Source organism: Tursiops truncatus, chromosome 18, assembly GCF_011762595.2.
Source record: "Tursiops truncatus isolate mTurTru1 chromosome 18, mTurTru1.mat.Y, whole genome shotgun sequence".
NCBI lineage: Eukaryota > Metazoa > Chordata > Mammalia > Artiodactyla > Delphinidae > Tursiops > Tursiops truncatus.
This window is the reverse complement of record NC_047051.1, coordinates 63731183-63758249: the sequence shown is the minus strand read 5'-3', so window position 1 is coordinate 63758249 and position 27067 is coordinate 63731183. Positions and strand designations below refer to the sequence as shown.

The 27067-nt window shown below is 45.3% G+C and overlaps 1 protein-coding gene across 1 annotated transcript in view; it reads right to left on the bottom strand.

Annotated features, from left to right (window-relative positions):
• The window catches only part of LOC101333221 (ATP-binding cassette sub-family C member 4-like), a 167375-nt gene that overhangs the window by 91597 nt on the left and 48711 nt on the right, over positions 1-27067 (bottom strand). The window contains exons 5-12 of the mRNA XM_073795048.1: positions 24027-24121; positions 23713-23799; positions 17254-17350; positions 13551-13760; positions 12075-12215; positions 11228-11265; positions 10842-10936; positions 8433-8579 (exon numbers count right to left, since the gene is read on the bottom strand). Of these exons, the coding sequence (XP_073651149.1) occupies positions 8433-8579; positions 10842-10936; positions 11228-11265; positions 12075-12215; positions 13551-13760; positions 17254-17350; positions 23713-23799; positions 24027-24121 (910 nt within the window). The remainder of the gene's footprint in view (positions 1-8432; positions 8580-10841; positions 10937-11227; positions 11266-12074; positions 12216-13550; positions 13761-17253; positions 17351-23712; positions 23800-24026; positions 24122-27067) is intronic.

The following is a 27067-nucleotide window of genomic DNA, read 5'->3' as shown; positions in this document are numbered from 1 at the left end:
GAGAAGCCTACAGGTCTTGAACATGAAGAGCCTGGTTAACTGGTCACCAGCACTCAGAGGCTATGATAACAGACATCCAGTCCCACTTAATGCTCCCAACTTTATGGCTGTAGTTTTCACATTAACTGACAAAGTGGAGGGACTTCACAGCTGTTATAGCATGTACTCCTCCAATTGCTTTCTCTCCACGGCTTCATAAGACGAGATCTGTGTGGGCCTCTGCAGTTCACCATCCTGTGCTCCACACGGGGCCTGGACTAAACAACATGTGCTGAATAAATCCACACAAGATGCTGCCCTCGACAGTCTCATGTAATCCTCACGACAGTCTTGTGAAACAGGAGGGGCAGCAGTTATTCCCATTTCACAGGAGAGGAAGTTCCCAGACACCACGTAGTCAGTGTCACGAAGATTCATTAGGCACTGACCACGTTCTCAGCACTGTGACTATATGAACCTGCTTAATGTCTACAATATTAAGATATAGATAAGGTAGGTGTGAGTAGTATCCCCGTTTTACAGATAAGAAAACCGAGAAACAGAGAATTTAAGTAACTAGCACGTAAGTATTAACATAACTATAACCAGCTATCACTATTAGTAACCAGAACAAGGATTGAACTCAGGCAGTTGGCTCCAGAGTCCATACTTTTACGGTACACGGGCCTCTCACTGTTGTGGCCTCTCCCGTTGCGGAGCACAGGGTCCAGACGCACAGGCTCCGCGGCCATGGCTCATGGGCCCAGCCGCTCCGCGGCATGTAGGATCCTCCCGGACCAGGGCACGAACCCGTGTCCCCTGCATCGGCAGGCGGACTCTCAACCACTGCGCCACCAGGGAAGCCCCAGAGTCCATACTTTTAAACCAAGGCAGACAACATCCTGCCTTGAGATGTGCGTGTCCAAGAGTATCTATCTGCTTTGGCCTCGGTCACGCAGCTAGTTGATGGCCAGGCCAAGGCCACTCCCATCTTCCTTCCAGCCCACATCCCTGCCTTGACAGTTGCTATCAATCATCACCTGCAAAAACAAAGCCACTCTGGGTCTCATCACGAGTCTAAACAACTGAACAGAGTGGGCATGTATGCTGCTGAACGAACTCTTCACAGGAACCCAGGTCAGGAGGCTACCTTCCGAAGCAAGACAGGTGGAAGGCCTCAGGGTGGAGGAAGCAACCAGTGGGAAACCTAGAGGGACACTCAGATCGAGAAACTTACTACCGAAGATCCCCCTGCTACATGCCACAAAGCCTCTTACGTGTCACCAACAGTCCACGGTCAAACTATAGAGCTAATTTTATTGAAGAGGATGTTTACATTTTACCAATCTTATATCTTAATTCATTTTTTATTACCATTTTATTTTTTTAACGTCAGAACGTACGAATTTAATGAATTTAACATCATCCTATTCCTTAGGATACCCCGTACTTAAAGGCCCTGATTCTAAGCTCCGGTTGGCAGCTTCCTCCACAACGGTATCTTGTTCTTCTCTGAAAGTGGAGTCCAAACCCCATCATCTCCAGGCAGCTTCCAAATCTAGCGTCATTCCGTGAACTTCCCGAAGACGTTCTCTTTACCCTTTTCTCCTAGGATGGCAGGCACGTCACACCATGGCTTCCCTCCTTCTGTGGATGCAGAGCTTCTCCCAGACCAAGATGCTGCTCAATCAGTGCTCAGGCCGCTCTCTGCACAGTACTTGGCGTATGGTACACAGTCACTGAAGATTTTATTTTTAATTGGGGTATAGTTGTTTTACAAGGTTGTATTAGTTTCTACCATACAGAGAAGTAGAGTTCCCTGTGCTATACAACAGGTTCTTATTAGTTATCTACTTTATACATATTAGTGTCAATCCCAATCTCCCAATTCATCCCACCCTCCCCCCGCCCCCCGCTTTACCCCCTTGATGTCCATACGTTCGTTCTCTACATCTGTGTCTCTATTTCTGCCTTGCAAACCAGTTCATCTGTATCATTTTTCTAGATTCCTCATATATGCTCTAATATATTTGTTTGTCTCTTTCTGATTTGCTTCACACTGTATAACAGTCTCTAGGTCCATCCACACAAATGGCCCAATTTCATTCCTTTTTATGACTGAGTAATATTCCATTGTATATATGTACCACATCTTCTTTATCCATTCGTCTGTCGATGGACACTTAGGTTGCTTCTATGACCTGGATATTGTAAAGAGTGCTGCAATGAACATTGGGGTGCGTGTGTCTTTGTGAATTACGGTTTTCTCTGGGTATATACCCAGTAGTGGGATTGCTGGGTCATATGGTAATTCTATTTTTAGTTTTCTAAGGAACCTCCATACTGTTCTCCATAGTGGCTGTATCAATTTACATTCTTACCAACAGTGCAAGAGGGTTCCCTTTTCACCACACCCTCTCCAGCATTTGTTGTTTGTAGATTTTCTGATGATGCCCATTCTAACTGGTGTGAGGAGATACCTCATTGTACTTTTGATTTGCATTTCTCTAATAATTAGTGATGTTGAGCAGCTTTTCATGTGCCTCTTGGCCATCTGTACATCTTCTTTGCAGAAATGTCTACTTAGGTCTTCATCCCATTTTTTGATTGGGTTGTTTGTTGTTTTGATATTGAGCTGCATGAGCTGTTTATATATTTTGGAGATTAATCCTTTGTCTGCTGGTTCATTTGCAAATATTTTCTCCCATTCTGAGGGTTGTTTTTTCGTCTTGCTTATAGCTTTCTTTGCTGTGCAAAAGCTTTTCAGTTTCATTAGCTCCCATTTGTTTATTTTTCTTTTATTTCCATTATTCTAGGAGGTGGGTCAAAAAAAATCTTGCTGTGATTTATGTCAAAGAGTGTTCTTCCTACGTTTTCCTCTAAGAGTTTTATAGTGTCTCATCTCACATTTAGGTCTCTAATCCATTCTGAGTGTATTTTTGTGTATGGTGTTAGGGCGTGTTCTAATTTCATTCTTTAACATGTAACTGTCCAATTTTCCCAGCACCACTTACTGAAGAGACTGTATTTTCTCCATTGTCCATCCTTGCCTCCTTTGTCATAGATTAGTTGACCATAGGTGCATGGGTTTATCTCTGGGCTTTCTATCCTGTTCCATTGATCTATATTTCTGTTTTTGTGCCAGTACCATATTGTCTTGATTACTGTAGCTTTGTAGTATAGTCTGAAGTCAGGGAGTCTGATTCATCCAGCTCCGTTTTTTCCCCTCAAGATTGCTTTGGCTATGTGGGGTCTTTTTTGTCTCCATATAAACTTTAAGATGTTTTGTTCTAGTTCTGTAAAAAAATGCCCTTGGTGGGCTTCCCTGGTGGCACAGTGGTTGAGAATCTGCCTGCCCATGCAGGGGACACGGGTTCGAGCCCTGGTCTGGGAAGATCCCACATGCCGCAGAGCAACTGCACCCGTGAGCCACAACTACTGAGCCTGTGCATCTGGAGCCTGTGCTCCACAACAGGAGAGGCCGCGACAGTGAGAGGCCCATGCACCGCGATGAAGAGTGGCCCCCGCTCGCCACAACTAGAGAAAGCCCTCACATAGAAACGAAGACCCAATGCAGCGAAATAAATAAATAAATAAATAAAATTTATTTTTTAAAAAAATGCCATTGGTAATTTGATAGGGATTGTACTGAATCTGTAGATTGCTTTGGGTAGTACAGTCATTTTCACAATATTGATTCTCCCAATCCAAGAACATGGTATATCTCTCCATCTGTTTGTGTCATCTTTGATTTCTTTCATCAGTGTCTCATAGTTTTCTGAGTACAGGTCTTTTAGCTCCTTAGGTAGGTTTATTCCTAGGTATTTTATTCTTTTCGTTGCAATGGTGAATCGGATAGTTTCTTTAATTTCTCTTTCTGATCTTTTGTTGTTAGTGTATAGGAATGCAAGAAATCTCTATTGCATTAATTTTGTATCCTGCAACTTTACCAAATTCATTGCTTAGCTCTAGTAGTTTTCTGGTGGCATCTTTAGGACTTTCTATGTATAGTATCATAACATCTGCAAACAGTGACAGTTTTACTTCTTCTTTCCAATTTGTATTCCTTTTATTTCTTTTTCTTCTCTGATTGCCGTGGCTAGGATTTCCAAAACTATGTTGAATAATAGTGGCGAGAGTGGACATCCTTGTCTTGTTCCTGATCTTAGAGAAAATGCTTTCAGCTTTTCCCCATTGAGTATGATTGTTGGCTGTAGGTTTGTCATATATGGCCTTTATTATGTTGAGGTAGGTTCCCTCTATGCCCACTTTCTGGAGAGTTTTTATCATAAATGGGTGTTGGATTTTGTCAAGAGCTTTTTCTGCATCTATTGAGACGATCATATGGTTTTTATACTTCAATTTGTTAATATGGTGTATTACATTGATTGATTTGCATATATTGAAGAATCTTTGCATCCCTGGGATAAATCCCACTTGACACAGTGTATGATCCTTTTAATGTGTTGTTGGATTCTGTTTGCTAGTATTTGGTTGAGGATTTTTGCATCTATATTCATCAGTGATATTGGTCTGTAATTTTCTTTTTTTATAGTATCTTTGGTTTTGGTATCAGGGTGATGGTGGCCTTGTAGAATGAGTTTGGGAGTGTTCCTTCCTCTGCAACTTTTTTGGAAGAGTTTGAGGAGGATGGGTGTTAGCTCTTCTGTAAATGTTTGATAGAATTCACCTGGGAAGCCATCTGGTCCTGGACTTCTGTTTGTTGGAAGATTTTTAATCATAGTTTCAATTTCATTACTTGTGATTGGTCTGTTCATATTTTCTATTTCTTCCTGGTTCAGTCTTGGAAGGTTATACCTTTCCAAGAATTTGTCCATTTCATCCAGGTTGCCCATTTTATTGGCACAGAGTTGCCTGTAGTAGTCTCTTATGATGCTTTGTATTTCTGTGGTGTCCATTGTAACTTTTTCATTTCTAATTTTATTGATTTGAGTCCTCTCCCTCTTTTTCTTGATGAGTCTGGCTAAAGGTTTATCAATTTTGTTTATCTTCTCAAAGAACCAGCTTTTAGCTTCATTGATCTTTGTTACTGTTTTCTTTGTTTCTATTTCATTTACTTCTACTCTGATCTTTATGATTTCTTTCCTTCTATTAACTTTGGGTTTTGTTTGTTCTTCTTTCTCTAGTTCCTTTAGGTGTAAGGTTAGATTGTTTATTTGAGATTTTTCATGTTTCTTGCAGTAGAACTGTATTGCTATAAACTTCCTCTTCGAACTGCTTTTGCTGCATCCCATAGGTTTTGGATCATCATGTTTTCATTGTAATTTGTCTCTAGGTATTTTTTGAATTCCTCTTGAATTTCTTTAGAGATCTCTTGGTTATTTAGTAGTATATTGTTTAGCCTCCATTTGTCCACATTCATTATGGTCTTCTTCCTGTAATTTATTTCTAATGTCATAGCACTGTGGTCAGAAAAGATGCTCGATACGATTTCGATTTTCTTAAATTTACTGAGGCTTGATTTGTGACCCAAGATGTGATCTATCCTGGAGAATGTTCCGTGTGCACTTGAGAAAGTGTAATCTGCTGTTTTCAGATGGAATATCCCATAAATATCAATTAAATCTATCTGGTCTATTGTGTCATTTAAAGCCTGTGTTTCCTTATTAATTTTCTGTTTGATGATCTGTCCATTGGTGTAAGTGAGGTGTTAAAGTCCCCACTATTATTGTGTTACTGTCGATTTCCTCTTTTATAGCTGTTAGCATTTGCCTTATGTATTGAGGTGCTCCTATGTTGGGTGCATATATATTTATAATTGTTATATCTTCTTGGATTGATCCCTTGATCATTATATAGGATCCTTCCTTGTCTCTTGTAACATTTTTTATTTTAAAGTCTATTCTATCTGATATGAGTATTGCTACTCCAGCTTTCTTGTGATTTCCACTTACGTGGAATATCTTTTTCCATCCCCTCACTTTCAGTCTGTATGTGTCCCTAGGTCTGAAGTGGGTCTCTTGTAGACAGAATATATACTGTCTACAGTCTTGTTTTTGTATCCATTCAGTGAGCCTGTGTCTTCTGGTTGGAGCATTTAATCCATTCACGTTTAAGGTAATTGCCAATATGTATGTTTCTATTACCATTTTCTTAATTTGGGGCGGTTTGTTTTTGTAGGTCTTTTTCTTCTCTTGTGTTTCCCACTTAGCATTTGTTGTAGAGCTGGTTTGGTGGTGCTGAATTCTCTTAGCTTTTGCTTGTTTGTAACACTTTTGATTTCTCCGCAGAATCTGAATGAGATCCTTGCTGGGTAGAGTATTCTTGGTTGAAGTTCTTCCCTTTCATCACTTTAAATATATCGCGCCACTCCCTCTTGGCTTGCAGAGTTTCTGCTGAGAAATCAGCTGTTAACCTTACGGGAGTTCCCTTGTATATTATTTGTCGTTTTTCCCATGTTGCTTTTAATAATTTTTCTTTGTCTTTAATTTTTGTCCATTTGATTACTATGTGTCTCAGCATGTTTCTGCTTGGGTTTATCCTGCTTGGGACTCTCTGCACTTCCTGGACTTGGGTGGCTATTTCCTTTCCCATGCTAGGGAAGTTTTTGACTATAATCTCTTTGAATATTTTCTCAGGTCCTTTCCCCCTCTCTTCTCCTTCTGTGTCCCCTATAACGCGAATGTTGGTGTGTTTAATGTTGTCCCTGAGGTCTCTTAGGCCGTCGTCATTTCTCTTTTCCTTATTCTGTTCCGCAGCAGTGATTCCCACCATTCTGTCTTCCAGGTCACTTATCCGTTCTTCTGCGTCAGTTATTCTACTATTGATTCCTTCTAGTGTGTTTTTCATCTGTTATTGTATTGTTCATCTCTGTTTGTTTGTTCTTTAATTCTTCTAGGTCTTTGTTAAATATTTCTTGCATCTTCTCAATCGTTGCCTCCATTCTTTTTCCAAGGTCCTGGATCATCTTCACTACCATTATTCTGAATTCTTTTTCTGGAAGGCTGCCTATCTCCACTTCATTTAGCTGTTTCTCTGGGGTTTTATCTTGTTCCTTCAACTGGGATATAGTCCTCTGCCTTTTCATTTTGTCTACATTTCTATGATTATGGCTTTCGTTCCACAGGCTGCAGGATTGTAGCTCTTGCTTCTGCTGTCTGCCCTGGTGGATGAGGCTATCTAAGAGGTTTGTACAAGGTTCTTGATGGGAGGGACTGGTGGTGGGTAGAGCTGGCTGTTGCTCTGGTGAGCAGAGCTCAGTAAAACTTTAATCTGCTTGTCTGCTGATTGGCGGGGCTGAGCTCCCTCCCTGCTGGTTGTTTGGCCTGAGACGACCCAGCACTGAAGACTACAGGCTCTTTGGTGGGGCTAATGGCAGACTCCGGGAGGGCTCTCACCAATGAGTACTTCCCAGAACTTCTGCTGCCAGTGCCCTTGTCCCCGCAGTGAGCCATAGCCATCCCCTGCCTCTGCAGGAGACCCTCCAACAGTAGCAGGTAGGTCTGGTTCAGTCTCCTATGGGGGTCACTGCTCCTTCCCCTGGGTCCTGTTGTGCACACTACTTTGTGTGTGCCCTACAAGTGTGGAGTCTCTGTTTCCCCCATCCCATTGAAGTCCTGCAGTCAAATCCCGCTAGCTTTCAAAGTCTGATTCTCTGGGGATTCCTGCTCCCATTGCTGGACCCCCAGGTTGGGAAGCCTGACGTAGGGCTTAGAACCTTCACTCCAGTGGGTGGGCTTCTGTGTTATAGCTGTTCTCCAGTTTGTGAGCCGCCCACCCAGCGGTAATGGGATTTGATTTTACTGTGATTGTGCCCCTCCTACCATCTCACTGTGGCTTCTGCTTTGTCTTTGGATGTGGGGTATCTTTTTTGGTGAGTTCCAGTGTCTTCCTGTCGATGACTGTTCAGCAGTTAGTTGTGATTACGGTGCTCTCACAAGAGGTAGTAAGCACACGGCCTTCTACTCTGCCATCTTGAACCACTCTCATTACCATTTTAGGTAAACCTCAAAGTACAGGCACATGTCAGAGCACTGTGACCCCAGAAATGGATGGGAAATGAAAGAAAGAAACACACAGCCTGTCTTGTGTAGAGATTCTTTGTAAGAAGTTCCTTCTGAGGGGACAACCTAGCTTAACACTATGTGACACAGCCAACGTTTTAGCAACTCTTCAACAACATTGAAACACATCTGTATTGAATGTAGGGTGTTTCATACACCACACAAAAAATGGATTCCTAAATCATTCTGCAAAGTGAACGTTCATTTATCTTTCCACATACACATAAATTGGAATAAAAGCTTATATGATCTTATATTCAGATTTTCTCTGGTAGGAAAAAAATATCAGTAAAGCTTTTTGTACAAGATGGATAAACGTGTACAGTGATTTTCTCCCAAGAATCTCCTCCAATTTCAAATATCAAATGTAATCAGGCACTAAAGGCATTAACAAGACATATATGCTGAGAAACTTGGTGTCTGACTTACCTATTGGATTTCTATCAAAGAACAATACCGGAGCTCTCAAAATGGACTCCAACATTTTGTTGTGCCAAATTTGTGAAGAATTAACAAGAACGCAGAACATCAACAGAGATCTTGTGATGCCGAAAAGGACAGTACCTACAGTTAGAACTGAAATAAAGAAACATCATTCAGCACAAGATCTCTGCCTTTCCTTCCATGATGCTAAAGCATGGCAGGCAGTTTATAAAGATATTATGTATTTTATTCTATAAATATAATTTATATATAAATTCATAAATAGAATATAGAATAAATTTATATATATAATGTATTATTTTTAACAGTTTAATACATTCACAAGATACATTTAAGGAAGAATATAAAAATCACTATGTTCCTCTCATTAAACAGAAACCACATGGGAAAAAAAAATCATGTATAAACCACAATTTCATTCTATGCTTTCCTAATTCAATTACAATTTCTAATAAAATCTCAGAAGAGGGGCTTCCCTGGTGGCGCAGTGGTTGAGAGTCCGCCTGCCGATGCAAGGGACACGGGTTCCTGCCCCGGTCTGGGAAGATCCCGCATGACGCGGAGCAGCTGGGCCCGTGAGCCGTGGCCGCTGGGCCTGCGCGCCCGGAGCCTGTGCTCCGCAACGGGAGAGGCCACAATGGTGAGAGGCCCACGTACCGCAAAAAAAAAAAAAAAACTCAGAAGAAAGAAAATTATAAAAAGTAGTTGATGGGCTTCCCTGGTGGCGCAGTGGTTGAGAGTCCACCTGCCGATGCAGGGGACACGGATTTGTGCCCCGGTCCGGGACGATCCCACATGCCGTAGAGCGGCTAGGCCCGTGAGCCATGCCGCTGGGCCTGCACGTCCGGACCAAAAATTCACATAAAAAGTAGTTGATCTTCCTTTTTCCGTATTTCAAATCTTACTAATTAAAACATGTCCCATAATCTAAAATTGAGGAATGCTTTGGTACCATCATGAATTAACAGGGAACAGGAGAAACGATTTACCGTTTCCTTGTAAATGGTAAATTTACATCGAAATTTAATTCCACATAAAGTAGTTAATTCCATGCCCAAGTAGCTTTAAAGAGTATGAAAACATCACATTAAGTTGCAAGCAGAAAATCTCTTAAATAATTGAATTGCAAGAAAATACAAATTATATTTTAACATGACATAATTAAATGAGCAACTAATCTCTAAATGTTTTATAGAAATGTGAAGCATTTGGAAATGAACATAATCACTTAAACTTATATTTTATTAACAACAAAAATCAGTACCTGCTATGCATATAAAAATTAAAATAGCCCTAACATCTCTTGAACTGACAATGCTAAAGAGAGTGGACATAACTTCTATAATAAATATTCCATCAAGTACTTTTTTTCTCCCCTCCAGCTGACACATCGCTTATTTCAACTCTGAAAGCTGCTCAAATTCCTGAATTCCATCAACATGCATTTGCCTTAGCCCATCATCCTATGTGAATGTATAACAGATTCCCTTTCTTCTTCAAGTTCCCATAGTCCACCAATTCAGAAGGTAAACAACTAATGGATTTAGGTTTCTTAGCAAGAGATCAACACAATAAACACCAAATTTCAATGAGTGGGTTCTTACAACGATATCACACTCTATCTCTGCAGAAAGCTTGTATGAGGGTTTCCCATGGGAATATTTAATATTTTAGATGAGTATTTCCTCTAAAAAGTATGTAACACTACATATATTCTAAGCACTCTTTTGAAAGCAGAGAGCTGTGTTAATATTAGTCTAGCAAGCCAGATGGTAAATTAATCACACAGTTGCGGACACAATAACATTGTAATTTCAAGGTAAGAAAAGAGAAGCAATCCTAGTTCCCAGACACTGGATTTCGCCCTGCTTAGCTTCCCTCTTAAGTAATTAGTGAAGCCCAAGAGATGAGCGGTATGGTGAAAAGGGGCTTTGCCTACCTGTGAGGAAATAATGCTTTTGTTTGGGGGCCCTTGCTGCCAAAGGATTCATCCAAGTTCAATAAAAGCCAGGTTTTATTCAGACAGAATTGGAACAATCTGAACCACACGGTGGGGATCTGATTCTAATCCTCTTGCCCATCCATCTAATGAAATAAGCAACTTACTAGAATAGACAATAGCCACACACTTCTATAGTGGCTGATTTTCTGAATGTGCAATCCTGGTTTAACTTCCAAAATCCAGTACAGAGCAAATTAAGAGTCTTCATTCAACCTCTCTCTTCTAGTAGATTTTAAAAATAATCATTCTAATTAATTCACAGAGTAAATGCAACTCAGACTCTTAACCCGCTAAGACATTACTAAATTACTCCTGGAAGCCCTAGTTGCTCACACAGGCTCATTGTAAGCACCTCAGACTCTTGTACAATAGACCAGATTACTCGATTTTACCTGAACAAACTGTAAAGTACCAGTCGGGATCAGGCACCTCAATTAGGTTTCCTTTTCCATACACCATGGCACACAGTGTACTCTGTCCACTCGCCCTACGGAACAGGGAAGAAAAAAATATTGTGCTATGGATAGAATTTAGATAAATAACAACCAAAAAAACCCCTCCATTTGGAAGATGTGTTTTATGCTGGAAAATGGTTCCCAGCTCACAAGGCCCTGTGTCCATCTACCTTATAAAGACTGAGTTTGAATCATGACAGCAGGGAAACTACGTGAGGATCAGAAGAGGGGGCTGAACAAGCCCCACCTCTCCCCGACTCTGTGGGAAACTGCGGCTTCCTCTTGATTTTACAGCACTTTGGGTCAGACCAGGAATCACTCACCAGTATGAAAGCCACCAATCCTGAAGGACGTAGGCAACCTGGAGCAGGAAACAACAATCACTCAAATACTGACATGACTGACCCCCTCAAAACCCCACTCACTAGAATGGGTGACGGAAAGGCTGCAGAGAACGGAGACGGTCCTTCCAGCTCAGGTCGGGGGCAAGCCCCACATCCCAGAGAACCACAGGTCAGGGAAGGGCATGTGACATTTTAAAATCTTTAAAAGACTTCAGATTTTTCTTAGAATCTCTCTGTCACGGACACACAGCACCCAGTAAGTCTCACTTATTTTGCTCCGCACATATTAACGCTTTTCAGTGCAAATACCAGTGGACTGCAAAATACAGTTAATAATTGTATAAATATCAGGATTTTTCAAAGGAAAAAAGCTTGACAGGTACTGTGATGGTCAGTTTTCTGTGTCAGCTTGGCTAGCCCAGTCTCCAGTGACTCAGTGAAACTCTCATCTAGATATTGCTGTTAAGGTATTTTGTAAATGTGGTTCACATCTATCGTCAGAACTTAAGTAAAGAACATTGCCCTGAACAGTGTGATGGGCCTTCTCCAGTCAGATGAAGGCCTTAAGAGCAATACCTGACGCTTCCTGGAGAAGGAAGAAATTCTGCCTCAAAACTGCAGGGTCAGCTCCTGCCTGGGGTTCCAGCCCGCACACCTGCCTTTCTGATTTCAGATTCACCCAGCTAGATCCCACAGTCTCATGAGCCAATTCTTTGAAATAAATCTCTTAACACACATATTAAAAATAATAATAAAATAAATACAGTATAAATAGTACATATATATCAAGTTGAGGGCACAAACCACAATAAATGTCCTTACTTACCTGAGCTGCGATGTTTACCAGAAGAAGGAAAATGATGGTAAGCCAGTGAGCACCGGCTGTGAAGTAATTCATGTAGGTCTTAAAGTGAACTCTTCCCTCCGAATAGCTCTCCAGTGGTAGTGTAACCTGTATATGCTCAGTCTGCGAGGCAAAAATGACAGTGAGAGACAAAATTTTAAATAATGAACCCCCGAATTCTAGAAGCTCAACAATTCGCTCCATTGCAAAGCTGTGGAAAAACAGACACATCTCATACGCTGGTAGGAGTGCAAGATGGTCCATCTCCTACAGAGAAGGATGCGGAACTATCCAGCAAAACCATGCATGCATTCACCCTTGGACCCAGCCATCCTATTCCTAGGAATCTATTAGAAACAAGGAAACATCATTTGCACAAAGTTATTCACTGTTGGGTGGCTTTGCTTTCAATCGATCACGGGCCTCAGCACACACACAACATACCTGATTCAAGTATAAATGCAGAAGCTTGTTCCAAAACAACACACTAAATGACATGGCGCTAGTGTATCCCTCTAGATTATTTGTGTCACTCAAAGATGGAAACATAAAACATACTTGGGGCTCAAGATACTAGCCAAATACAGTAAACTGAGTTCACACAGTGAGCTGGAGGCATGTGAGTTTGGATAGCAGGGGAGCAGCATATGATCAGAATCCACCTGGTTCCTGAATTTCAGAGAGGGATTCCTGAGTTTGGAATGTGCGGGACTAATCTAAATACTTATCAGAATCATCCAGGATCCTGGGTTTGAATAGTGAGGGTTTGGATATCGAGGAACACCTGTGCATGTTTTTAAGGGAGATCTTTCTGTCTGGAGGACTTAGAATGCATTATAGAGTCACAGGAGCCAAGGATGTGCTGGGCTCTATGCTGGCCACTGGGATTAAGGTGGATAAGATGTGGTTTGGTCTTGAATGGTAAGAAAGGAAGATGGGAACTAATTCCAAACTGTCTGTTGTGTGTCAGGTCCTTTGCACAGGCTACCTCTGGCCCATCACAGACCATCTGACAAGGGGGCAAACTAATACCATGAGTCACCTACAGTGCCAGTTGACACACAGGACAGCAGCTGATTTAATCTGGGCCACAGCAGGACTCCATATAAGGAGGTCTTAACATTATGCCTCTAGATGCATAAAGGAAGCCAGGAGCCAGCAGAGCAAGTAGGATGTAACTATGGTAAACTGAAGAGTTCTCCTATCAGTGTAAGCCACATACACCCAGAAATTCATAGCAGTACACCCACTACTGATCTCCATAAGATTCTCCATCCTACACCCAAGGGAGAACCCCATTCAGGGAGCAATTTAATTCTACCAATTCCGTGGAATAAGGCCTTGGAAACTTAGGATCTACTTTGGGACAAACAAAGATGTCATGAGCAGAGCAGACTGAAGGTCCATAGGTCCACCAAGAGTGGACAGACCAGGGCGTTTGCAGGATGAGAAACTCACATCTTGGTCCTCTGGAGCGGCACCTTGCAGCGAGGGTCTGGAAGACTGTTGAGACCAAACTGAGGACTCAGAGGTCTGATTCCTCAGAGTGGGAGTTCCTGGAACTGGAGACAGTTCAGCCTGCTCGTTCACCTTCTTTAAAAGGATATCTTCAAAATCTACCCCATATTTCGGAAATGTAGTGTAAGTCCCCTTTTGCACGATTTTGCCCTAAAATAAAGAATTTGAGAGGAATACATTTGCATTCGATAATACTAATCTATTCTAAATACTAATCAAGAAAAGTTAACTGGTCTTAAATTATGATTTTCCAAAGAAAATGATCCTTAGGTTTGGAATTCTGGTTGACGAATCTACTCCAACTCGAAGCAGAACTGAGCATCCTGATCTCTGCCAAACCCTGTGTTAGGTACTGGGGGATGTGAAAGAAATGTGTGCTCGTGTGTTAAAAACGGAGGCCATTGACATAACTACCACGGGCGCTTCGGAATCAAAAAGCACAGAGGCTGGTGATATTATCAACACAGTCTGTTTAGACAACACGGAAATTGAAAGAAGCCTCACGTGACAAGCAGGATTTAAAAAAACAGTCAATTGGGAAGGATATTCCAGGAAAGAAACTTAAGACTGACCCAGAGGTGGGCACGAGCGCATCTGCATAGGTAAGGGTCACTCATCAGATCTTCGCTGACCATTGTCATAGTATCATGTGCCCTGCTGAGACGAGCGATGTGGGAACCAGCCCTGGACGGAGAACCCACGAGCTGCGTCTACATGGTCTTCACAACTGCCCCACAAACACAGGAAGTTCCCAACTGAAAATTCAATATTCCAGCTGATGAAACAGCTAATAAACAAGGAGGCCATGAGACCGGGGTGGCTCTAATGCCTTGGCAGCCCGTGCCAGCAAACCAAAACCTAAGCCAGAATCGATCACACCCCATCACAAGCAGCCAACCAGGCTCCCCACATCAGGCAGCTGCGTAAGCTACAGCCAATCTAATCGTTTTCTTTGAACACGTGTGACACATCATTGCAGTTTCCCTCCCTTACGAAATTATATAAAATAACGTGCAGATGTTTTCACTATTTTCTGACCCCATGAAACAAGACTCAGCTGATTCACTCAGTAGCAAACAAAATATTGGGCAAAACCCCAGGATGAAAAACTAATTAAAGCAGGGTATGTCTGGTTAAGACAGGTCAGGTAAAGAAGGTGGCCCACGACCCCAACTGGTACCCCTCTCGTTCTATCCCCTGAGGTGGTCCACTAGGAGAAGCCCAGTGAAGCCTTTGGGTACCACCTGACACTGCAGAATCAGAAAATTATTCACGATACACTGTTTCTTGTTCCACTTGGGAGGCAAAATTCATACACCTTATTTGATGAAATGATCACTTTCCACTTAGTATCTGTAAGATGCACAAGGAAACAACTAATGGTACAAAGACAGCAATTTTACTGGGCAGCCAATCACTGATAGTTCTGAGGGGACGAGAGGGCAGTCATCCCCTCTCTGCTGCGAGAGAGGGACCAGACAAACAGTAAGGATGGACCCCAACTCACCCAGGGGTGCTCACCAGTGGACAAATGGTTGTTCTGATAGTAGTAAAATTGAGGGTAGTGTCCTCAAAAGAAGCAATAAGGGGTCCCTAAAACATCCAGGGACTGGCTGAATAGGTTATTCTGCCCACTGATTCGTGCTCATAATAGTGCCAATGCTGGGGTTTTATACACTAGTATCACCCCCTCTGCGCGTGAAATCCACTGCTCTCAAGTTTGAGAGATGAGCCCCCCATTCCTGGAGGAGTAGAGGAGAGCTGACCATGGAACTGCTACTACAGAGGTAGAGGTTCTGCATTTTAATTTAATATCTTACTTGGAGCAGAAATTCATTTGATGAGTCAGGAAGTTTACCAAGGGCCTGTTGGAACAGACGGTGGTTAAGGATGGAGGTGCTCAGGCACAGAGGCACACAAGCCGAGGAGTAAAGCATCGAACCACCACCAAGTCCGAAAAATTCTCACTAATCTCCAGTCCACCCCTAACCATGCTAGGAGCTGCGGGTTGAATGGCGCCCCCCCTCCAAAATAAAGACACGTTCAAGCCATAAACATGACACCTGTAAAGGACCTTATTTGGAAATAGGGTCTTTGCAGATGTAATCAAGTTAAGATGAGGTCATATTGAGTAGGGTGGCCCTAAATCCAATATGACTGATGTCCTTATGAGAAGAGCAGAGACTCAGACAGACACAGGGACAATAGCCACGTGACATCAGAGGCAGAGACTACAGTCCTGCAGCTGTAAGCCAAGGAACCCCAAGGAAGGCCGGTGAAGCCCAGAAGCTGGAAGGGAGGATTCTCCCCTAGAGCCTCCAGGGAGCGCACGGCCCTGCCAGCACCTTGATTTGGGACCTGGAGCCTCCACAGCAGTGAGACGATACATGTCTGTTGCTTTAAGCCGCCCAGTCTGCAGTACTTTGTTATGGCAGCTCCTGAAACTGACACACTAGCCTGAGCCCACACCTCTGTCTTCTCAACTGTACTGAGACTTCTAACCGTTTTGCTGTCGCCCCTCCAGTGAACATCAGAGGAATCTATTTTTTTTTTTTTTTTTTTGCGGTACGCGGGCCTCTCACTGTTGCGGCCTCTCCCGTTGCGGAGCACAGGCTCTGGACGCGCAGGCTCAGCGGCCATGGCTCACGGGCCCAGCCGCTCCGCGGCATGTGGGATCTCCCCGGACTGGGGCACGAACCCGTGTCCCCTGCATCGGCAGGCGGACTCTCCACCACTGCGCCACCAGGGAAGCCCCAGAGGAATCTTTTAAATCTCACGTCAGACCACGTCACTCCCCTGCTCTGGACCGTCCAGTGGCTTCCATCCCACTTCCTGGCCCGCCGCCCACTGCTCAGAGACCAGCGCCCTCCACGGCCCCCTGCTCCCTCTCCTCAGACACGCTGGCCTTCCTGCCATTCCTCCACCTGCCAGCTCAGCTCCTTCCTTAGGACCCCCCTCCCCGAGGTGCCTGGATGGCCCTCACCTTCGTGTCCCTCAGGCCCGAGAGGCACCAGCTCCCCAGAGAGTCAGGATATCAGCCCCACCCCCTCTCTCTTTCATCACATCTGTCCCCATAAGAACAGAAGCCCCACGAAGGCAGGGCCTTGTCCTACCGCCGCACAGGCTCTCACGGGTGTGGGGCAGTGAGACCAGCAACTGGCTACAGCAGCAGCGTGGGCGTCTCTGACTGGGGTGCTTACCTCCCTTCGGGTGTTAATGGAAGGTACTCTTCAGGCAAAGCAAGCATGACAATCACGTGGATACAAACAGGTCTTAGTGTCTCTAATTTCCAAATACTAATACTCTTTGACTTAAGTTGTGGAAAGGGGACACAAACAGTTCTAAATAAAACAGCATCGTTATCCTTAATAAATTTCACTAGAACAGTGATAATTCAGTAACTCTGCAGCAGCACTTTCATATACGTTAGGGTGTATGTGGCCTAGGGTGTAACAGTGACATTTCTACAGGTCTTCGGATTCATCCTCAAAGGCGTGAATACCAGCTCTGAGAAGAAGGGGGCATAAAACGGAGGGAGAAGAGGCTGTTTACCATGAACTCAAGGAGAGTGACCTGCTGGGAGGCGTGGCCTTCCACACACCTGAGTGCTAGCAAGTTCCACAGGCTTCTAGAAGCTACTTACATCTTTCAATACCAGAATCTGACTTGCAGCTTTTAGGTACTGTGACTGACGTGTCACTAGGATTGCGATCTTCTCGTGCAGGGCTTGGCGAACACACCTACAAATGTAAAAGGTACAGCGTGCAAAAGCACGTTAGTGGAGGTGCTCCAAGCTGAAAACCTGTATTTGGAAACATAATGAGACAAAGACAACACAGCAGTCAAAGATGTGTAAATACCAGTATAAACAATACAAACTAAATATAAATATAAGCCAATGATTCTGACTAGGCCTCAAATTCATTCAGCAGCAAACTTGAATCTAGCTCTGCTAAAAAATTCTAAAAAGCCGTCCAGCGAAAGAGGCACCGACAGCTAAGGTTTTTTTCTTTCAAAGACTCAGCTTAACAATTATTTACATGTTTCATAATGAAAAACAATTGAGCAATACTGAGATTCCAAAACTTGACTGAACCAAAACATTATTTTATCACCTTGTGGGAATGGGAGAAGACGGATTTGTGTCATATAAAAATGGGTACATTTTTCTTAGTTTTCTGATTATTTGTGACATATAATGTACATATTAACAACAAAAAAATGAACAGGTTTTTGGTAACCTTTGCCAGAGTGCGTTTTCTAGACACTTCTTCCCAGATAATATTAGATAGAAAATGAATGCTAGCGTGGCCTCCGTCAGTCTCTACGACATTCCCAGTCCCGTCCAGGAAGCAAATCCTTTTTCATTAGGACTGAACACCTTCCAAATATGAAAATGAAAGAACAGAATCCAAACGGCACAAGTCACAGTGGAAATTATCCAGCAGCTCAAAGACATAGCAGTTCTCTATAGCCAAGACCCCTGTGTGGTCAGGCCCCCCGAGATGGCTGTTCTCTTGCTCTCTATACATCCCCTGCTTGCTCAGTGCCTGCTTCACCTACACCCCAATCACACGACTGACCTTCCTACACACTTGCCCCAGGCCCCAGCTAATGACTGTTCTAGCTTTAGATCAGGACGCTCCACTATGCTTACCAGAGGGGCAGTGAGGGGTGTGCTCCTCCCCTGGTTCCCATGGTAACCGACGAGACAGCCTGAGGTCAATTCCCCTGTAACTGGTCATCTTCCCTCTCCCCCGCCTCCCCGCCAGGAACCCAGACTGCTGCCGTGTCCACCACACACGGTGGGGTGTCCCTCCAGGACCTTGCTTCAGACATGGAAGCTCGCTGTGGCCATTGAACCATCCGTGTCTCCGTCGCTGACTCCGGGCTCTTTCTTAGGTCTAAGCTGGGCAAACACAGGCCTTGCAGGCTGCGGGGTACGGCCCAACAAACACCCTCGGTATCCAACCTTACGTGTGTGTTTACAGTAACCCCCTAGACTGCTCCACGTTTTAAATGCAGACCCCTAGGGACTCAGCCCCAGGCTCATCCCACAGGGGCCGACGACCCCTCCAGGGAAGCGAGTAGCTGGGTCCGGGGCCCCGGTGACCACAGGCAGGGCTCCAGGCGTGTACCCTGGGTGCCCGAGCCCCTCGCAGAGCAAACCTCAGGGACCTGGGCCACAGCTCAGCCTGCTGAGTGAGCCAGGTGCAGAGTCTGGAGGCAGCAGACTGCAGCTCAGTCCCTCTCACGAGCCTGACAGCGTCGGACAAGCTACTACACCTCAGTGTCTTCATCTCAAAACAAGGCCAATGACAACTCACCCACATGTTCTGAGAAACCAAACCACCAATCCGCTCAGTACATGTCAGCCCCGCCTGCACTCCTCCTAACCCACGAGCGGTCATGTGCTCTGGACTCAGGACAGAAAAGTCCTAAGGGGACACGCTGGACACTGGGTCTGCGATCAGAAGTGAGAGCTCAGGACGTAGACACATACACCATCGCTCCCTTATGTCCAAAGGGATTCATTCTTCCCTTTGACATGTGTTAGTTCAGCTTTCGTACCTAAGTTTCTTAACTGAGTAAACCCGTCTTCAGTCTTAGTACTAAAGCTTTTCATGGAACTGTTTCTCCTTAATTCAAAATTACCCGCCGACAGTCCCTGAAGGTGGATGTTAATCAAATCTAATGGGCTGCCATGTCCAAGACAGAGCTACCCAAGTTTCAGAATGTTTTCTTCCTAACATTCCATCACAGATAAGGTAATATAAATAATTACAATGAAGTGATCAGTTGATGACTTTAAATTTTTCCTAAATAATGCGTTTTATCCAGATCTCTAGGAAATACTCTATTTTTCTAGTTTTTAGAATAAAGATTTCCAAGTCATGCCATAAAAATGACTGATTCAGCAACCAGTTGTTAAACTGCTATTCCTATATAAGGGCTGTGTTGATCCTATAATCCTATATATAATCCTATATAAGGGCTGTGTTAAGAGGGGACACACCCCATAGTAGAGGGGATACAAATGAGAAAGACAGAGTCCCACCTTCATTCCTTCAATCAGCAGAGGTGTGTTGAGGTGCGAGGCGCTTGACCTACATCCACAGGTGAGGAAAGCAGACGCTACTCCGCACCGTGAACAGAGGGACACACTGAACAAGTACAGAAAATGCACTGTCGGGCCGTGATGTGTGCTCTGAAGGAAAGCAAGGGGGGCTGCTGTCTTAGATGGGGGTGACACGGGAGCCTATCTGGGGAAACGTCCCTAGAAGAAGGCACAGCAGGTCCAAGGGTCCTGGGACAGAACATGCCCTGCTAAGGCGTCTTCATGCATTCACAGCTTATAGCGGGTGGGGAGGACTGATGAATGGTCAAGTGCAACCCACCGAGGGCTGTGGGAAGACAGAAGGGCACAGGCTCCCCCTGAGGGAACAGGAGGGAAAGGCAGGGGCTCTGGCACAGAGGGAGCAGTATCTACAGACAGACAGGTGTGAGAAAGGGCCCGTCACAAAGCCGGCACGGCTGGAAGGCCGAGTGGGTGTGAGGGCCAGCTGGAAAGGCTGATGGGGGCAGATGGCAAAGGAGCTCGTTCTCCGTCTGAGAACCTGGATCTGCAGCCTGAACATGAGGGGGGTCTGTGAGGGGCTGGAGCAGAGAGGCCGAACTGTGTGGACAGCAGCGAGGGCATCTGACCAGGACAGGCCCGAAGAGCTGGTGACGCAGGAGCCGGGGGCTCTGGCGACATAGGGGTCTCTGAACCAAAACGGGATCCACAGCTGGACACAGGTGAGACTGCATCAGTTCACCTAAGGCTCTAACCTTCTGTAGGTGAGAGAATCCACTTAAGGTTTACAACGTAGAGTTGGAAAACTCACAATGGCTATAGATTCATGACTAAGGGAAACTGTTAATGGCAAGTAGAAGTGCGCTTCGTCCACTTTAATACAAAACACTCCCCATTACTGAGCTTCGACACGACCGCCATCCTTCACAGCACACTGTTCCATCCAATTTTCTAACTCGAGAACATTCTCCAGGTGCTGCCGAGTGACTTCCTAAACTGCCTTCCTGCTCCCTGCCCTAAGTTTTCCCAGAGAATGTGGTTCTGATTAGCAAACAACAGTCTGAACAAGGCTGCTTCTATCAAGTGTACATCCAAGGTCATTACATCCAAAAGGTTGGAAAGGACTTTATAAACACCTCCTGCGCTGGAAAAAGAACTTGGGAGAGGCTCTGTATAAGCCCACGGATCTGTGGCAATCAGAACACCTTCCTCTCTCCTCCCTGTGACATGAATGCAGTGGCCAGCGGAAACCGTTCTTGGAGTGATGGAGAACTTGGGCAGACACACACAGGACTGAGTGACAGACATCTGTGAATGCAGGGCAGGGCGCTGGGAACAGGGAGGCTGAGCTACTCAAGACCCAGGAGGGTGGCAGTGGGGAACCTGTGTCACAGCACTAGTGCCTGTCACTGGACCCGTGACAAGAAACAGACACTTCCCTAAGGGAAAATTCATCAAGTGACGATCAGGAGAGGGTGGGAAAGGCAGTCAGACCAGAGAGCTGGAGGCCATGCCACGTGCCGGCTGCCCTGCTCTTGTGTGCTGAAAGGTTCGATGCTACCGTGCACTTTGTGTGTGTGTGTTAAGATATACGTTACATGGAATTTACCATTTTAACCGTTTTTAAGCACACACCTCAGTGGCACTAAGTACACTCACGCTGCCGTGCAGCCATCGCTGCGATCCATCTGCAGAGCTCTTTCATCACCTTAACACTAAGCACAGGTACATACTGACTCTGGTGGAACCTGCCCCCGACCCCTGCTTAGGGGACGTGGAATCCCAGCTCCTCGTATCCAGAGCTCAGGGCTGCCTCCCCCGTCGCGCTCTCACACTGCTGCTCTGCTCAAGTCTCTCTACTTTGCTATTCTAGACCTGCTGTAAATCAATCATGTCTCCCCAAAGTCACCTGTTGACACCGTAGCTGCAGTACCTTAGAATCTGGTGTCAGGGCCTTTACAGAGGTAATTGTTATTCTTAATTAGGGTGGGGCTAATCCAATCTGACTGGTGTCCTTAGAAGAAGAGACTGAGACGTAAGGACAGAGACACAGGGGTGCATGTGAAGAGAGGAAAGACCAGAGGAAAAGACAGGACACAGTGAGGAGGGTGCCAACAGAAGTCCACACCTTGATCTTGGACTTCTAACTTCCAGAACTGTGAGAACACTAATTTCTATTGTTTAAGCTCCCCGCCCCCGCATCTGTGACAGCCTGCTATAGACAATGCTGTGTCCTAAATTTCATACACATGAAACCTAATCCCCACTGTGAAGGTACTGGAGATGGGGCAGCTGGGAGGTGAACAGGTCATGAGTGTAGAGCCTTCATGAATGGGATTAGTGCCCTCATAAAAGGGACCCACACAGCTCCCTCACCCCTTCCACCATATGAACACACAGGAATCGGGCCCTCACCAGACACCCGATCTGCCAGCACCCTGCCCTCAGGCTTCCCCAGCCTCCAGAACTGTGAGACATAAATTTCTGTTATTTATAAGCCGCCCAGTCTATGGTCTCCTGTGAGAGCAGCCTGGACAGACAGAGCCCTAGCAAACTAACAGAGGGACTGACAGCGAGAATTTCCAAATAGCTTCTCTGCTGTAGGACCTGCATCCTCCAGGCGAGGACGTGCCTGCTGTCCTTCTCACAGCCTTGCTTCTTCCTACCTCTACACCTGTGCTTCTACTATTCCTTTAGCAAAAGGAACTGAATCCTATTCTCAGCCTCCACAAACCCTTCCAGCCTGCAGGCCCACAGGGCACTTCCCACTAAGGCCAGTGCACAGGGAGCTTTCCAACTTCACCTGAAAGCCTACAGCTGCCCACTTCTACTTCCACTTAGCATTTACCATCCTATATCCAAACCCTCTAAACCGCGACTCCGCTGACCCTTCCCAGGCATCTGTCTTAACAAGCTCCATAGAGACAGATTCCTTAGAGGCAGAAATGGGAGCTGAACGTCTCAGTCTCCCTTATTCTGCCCCGTGTGGGTCCTTCCCCTCTCCTGGCTCACTGTTCTCCTCTGTAAACTGAGAGGTTTTGAACAATAGCCTCTGTAAGGGCATGGATCTCAGTGTACACAGTAGGGCTTTACTAAGTGCAGCTGGAAGGGCTCGTTGGCTTTAACAAGGTGAACAGCAAGGTAACTAACCGTGGGGTAGATGTGGGTGGCGTTTCAGAAAAAGCAAGTTCACGAGGCTTTCGAAGAGGCCAGTCTAGACTCCACAGAGGCCTCAGTCAGCGTGTGTTAGGACACATGATACACAGAAAAGCATCAGAGCTGTTCTGCTTCTGGGGTTCCGTGGCCAAACAAGAGCCACTGACAACAAATTCCAAAAACTCCAAGTGAAAGTCAGGATTTCGGCCAGACTCTAGATACCTAGTTACAAATTCAAGTTAACCGTGCACTGTGGGTCGAAGTATTAATTCTAATAAGCACACATGAAGCAATATTAAATGACTGAAGCCACACTTAGATGTGGAATAACTCATTCTTAAATTCTAGACCGTATTAAGTATTTCCAAACAGACAGAATAATAAGCGTAAACCAACAAGGCCTTTCCACGGAAGCCCTATGTCAGTACTGGAAACTTCACTTCTGACGTGCCTTCAACAAATGATGGAGGAAAAGGACCGGCAGCCAAGTACCAGGTTACCAAGTCCTATTCTCCAATTTAAAATCCATACATCATCTTTCTTACTGCTGGGGTCTGGATCCATCGACAGTGTCTGGTTATTAACTGCAAGTAGCAGGGGGAAATCTGCCATCTGTTCCTCAGCTCCCTTAAGCACAGACTCCCTGACTCCACACACTGCAAGCTCCTTCTGCATTTTCCTGTCTTGACCCCATCCTCATGCAAAAGTTCTCTAGGACAGATCTGCTGTGGAGGGAAGGGAGGGGGGACAGGGACACCAGGGCAGAATGAGCCGAGTCTCCTGAAGCACAAACGCCCTCCTGAGCTCTCTTCCCTGATCTCTGCGGGGTTCCTGGAAAGCAGAAATGATAGAAAACAGGAGCAGACTCACAGCTCGAACAGGTGCCTGCTCACTTCTGCATCTACTGCACTGAGCGGATCGTCCAGGAGGTAGATGTCTGCATCCTGATACACGGCTCTAGGAAACGTAGAGAGATGTCAGGAGAAGGACGCTTCAAGCTTCCTGTGTCCCATCTTTGAATCAAGATGGTGTCCAGCAAATCATTATTCATTCCAAGAGCCCATGGAAAAGGGCCAAGACCCTGCTTCACACAGGGCCCACCCGGTGAGCGGGGTCTGCGTGCTCACTTCCACTAGGAGCCATGGAGGAGGGAGGGGCAGGAAGGCAACTGAAACGCCATTTACCTGGCGAGGTTGACCCGGGCTTTCTGGCCTCCACTCAGCGTGGTTCCCCGGTCTCCTATCACAGTTAGGTCTCCATCCTCCAAAAGCTGTAAATCCTACATGGAGACAGAAAAGGGGAAAAAGAGAAAGATTTCAAATGTGTTCTCCTCCTGCCATCCTAACCTTTTTTAGCATTAGTTCTTCATACAAGTATTTGATCAAAAGCAATGGGTACATTTCATAGTGACTAAACCGTAACCTTAAACATTTTAAAACACATCTTTCGGGGTTCTTCGTGTGTTTACATTCTGTAGTTTTTCACAGCATTTATGCATTAGGTCATTTTAACAGATACTTATTGAGGATCGACTATATGCCAGGCACTGTTTCGGGCACAGTGAATTCAGCCATGAGGAAACATAGTCCCTAGAGTTGCTTTCCACGGTGGGAGATGGAAAATTAACATGAGTGCAAGTACTAAGGACTAGAAGAAAAAAGAAGCCTACTTAGGGGGATAGGGAGTAAAGGAGGGAAAGTGAGTCACTACTGGGGTCGAGAAGGGCCCTGTTCAGACGGGGTTGGAGCAGATGTTCTGGAGGGTGAAGGGTCTTACACTGACCTGGAGAGGGTGCTCCGCACAGAGCAGTGAGCGAGTACAAAGGCTATGGGGCAGACGGCCAAGGTGTCCCGGGACAAGCAAGGAGGCCCGGAGAGCAGAAGCAGAGTGAGAATGAGGAGAACGAGGGCAGAGTCAGGGCAGGAGGAGCCCTGGTGTCAGCCCAGTAAAAGGGGGAGGGGAATGGGGGGCCTGACACAGTCTGAGACTTTTAAGGCATCACTTCTGCCTCTTTGTGGAGAACAGACAGTAAGGGGGGAGGGTGAAAGGACACCAGTTAGGAGGCCACGGCAGTAACCCAGGTGAGAGACGACGGTGGCCAGGACCAGAGTGGGAGAAGTGAGGACGGAGAGACGGGGTCACACGCTCCACACACACTGGGAAGGTGGAGTCTATAAGGCCTGCGATGGGACAGGTGTAGGAGGTAAGAGAAGAGGACTGTGTTGTGTGGGGCATGAGGAAGGGGAAGAACAGGGTCTCCATTTACTGGGTTGGGGAAGATGGTGGACGCAGGTTTAGGAGACTTCGCTTGTGGACGAGCTGAGATGACCTCTTGGTGATGTCACAGTGCAGCTGGATATGCAAGTGGGAAGGTCTGTGCTCAAGGCCCAAGTGTGAGGGCTGGCGTCCCAGGCTGGTGAAGGCACAGGACTTTTTTTTAATCAAGGAATAAGTGTGTCTTAAACTGGACATCTTGCTGATCTCGGCCTCAGCTTCCCACTTTCAGAGAAGGGATAACACCTGACCTCTGTCTTCACAGTGATACTTAGGACATACTGACAGAGTGACAGACAAGCTCTATACAAGAAACGGGAGAAGAGCAGGCTGGGCAGGAAAGACAAAAGCAAAGCAAACAGTGTGCTCGAGGGACGCCAAGCAGATCAGCTGGAACAAGTAGGTGCCTGTCCGTGGAAGCAAGAAAAACTCAAGTTTAAGAAGGATGTGAAGGTTTGACTTGAGGATCTGGGAATCTATCAAAAGTTCTATTTGAATATTATTTAAGAAGTAAGTAGACCAATCAGAGTACCTGGGAAAAAAAGAAAAGATGACAAGAATATCCCCCAAATGACAAGATTACAACCAGATTTAACTTACACTTATATTACATTAGAATGAGGTTATATTAGAAACCTTAGAATGAGGTTATTAGAATGAGGTTATATTAGAAACCTTTAAACCAGTTATATTAGAAACCTTTACTTAGATTGCCTATAATTATCACTGGACACAACGTGGCACAGAGAAGCAGAGTTTGTGGGGAGCTTGTCATCTACTAAACTCCTCAGGCATCAACCTAGGATACACAGCACTATCTTTCTGCAGATGAAGCCCTCATTTCTTTGTCTCTACTTCAGCAAATTTGGGGAGAAAGCAAGTGGCACACTGGGGTCTCCATGATAAACAAGTTGTTTGATCTCCCTAAGTCTCATTTTCCTCTTCTACAGAATGTGCTGCAGAAACAAGAGTCAGTAAACTCAAGGATGCTGTGAGAATCAAAAGAAGAGTATTGGGCTTCCCTGGTGGCACAGTGGTTGAGAATCTGCCTGCTAGTGCAGGGGACACGGGTTTGAGCCCTGGTCTGGGAGGATCCCACATGCCGCGGAGCAACCGGGCCCGTGAGCCACAAGTACTGAGCCTGTGTGTCTTGAGCCTGTGTTCCCCAGCAAGAGAGGCCGCGACAGTGAGAGGCCCGCGCACCGCAATGAAGAGTGGCCCCCGCTTGCCAAAACTAGAGAAAGCCCTCGCACAGAAACGAAGACCCAACACCGCAAAAATAAATAAATTAATTTAAAAAAAAAAAGAAATGTATTTCCTCAAGTCCATTCTCTACATCTTTATTCCTGTCCTGGACTTGAGGACACGGAGAGGGGGAAGGGTAAGCTGGGACGAAGTGAGAGAGTGGCATGGACATATATACACTACCAAATGTAAAATAGATAGCTAGTGGGAAGCAGCTGCATAGCACAGGGAGATCAGCTCAGTGCTTTGTGACCACCTAGAGGGGTGGGATAGGGAGGGTGGGAGGGAGACGCAAGAGGAAGGAGATATGGGGATATATGTATTATGTATAGCTGATTCACTTTGTTATACAGCAGAAACTAACACAACATTGTAAAGCAATTATACTCCAATAAAGATGTTTAAAAAAAAAAAGAAGTGTATGAACACCGTCTGTAAGTGGAAAAAGGACATGAATTGATTGTAACTTGCTATTGGTGACTTATCCCTATTTTCTCATCAAACCAACAGTGGGACCCCATTCACAGTGTGAATCACAACAGGGAAATCACATGACCCTAAGAAGAAGAGAAATACCATCTCCATCATAACCCTCCCTGACAGCCAGAAAGACACACAGGCACACACAGGTCCCCTGTACCCTCACTGGGTTGCATCAAATGAAAGGGAGCAATTGCTCTGTCGTGAAAATTCATCATTATTTTAC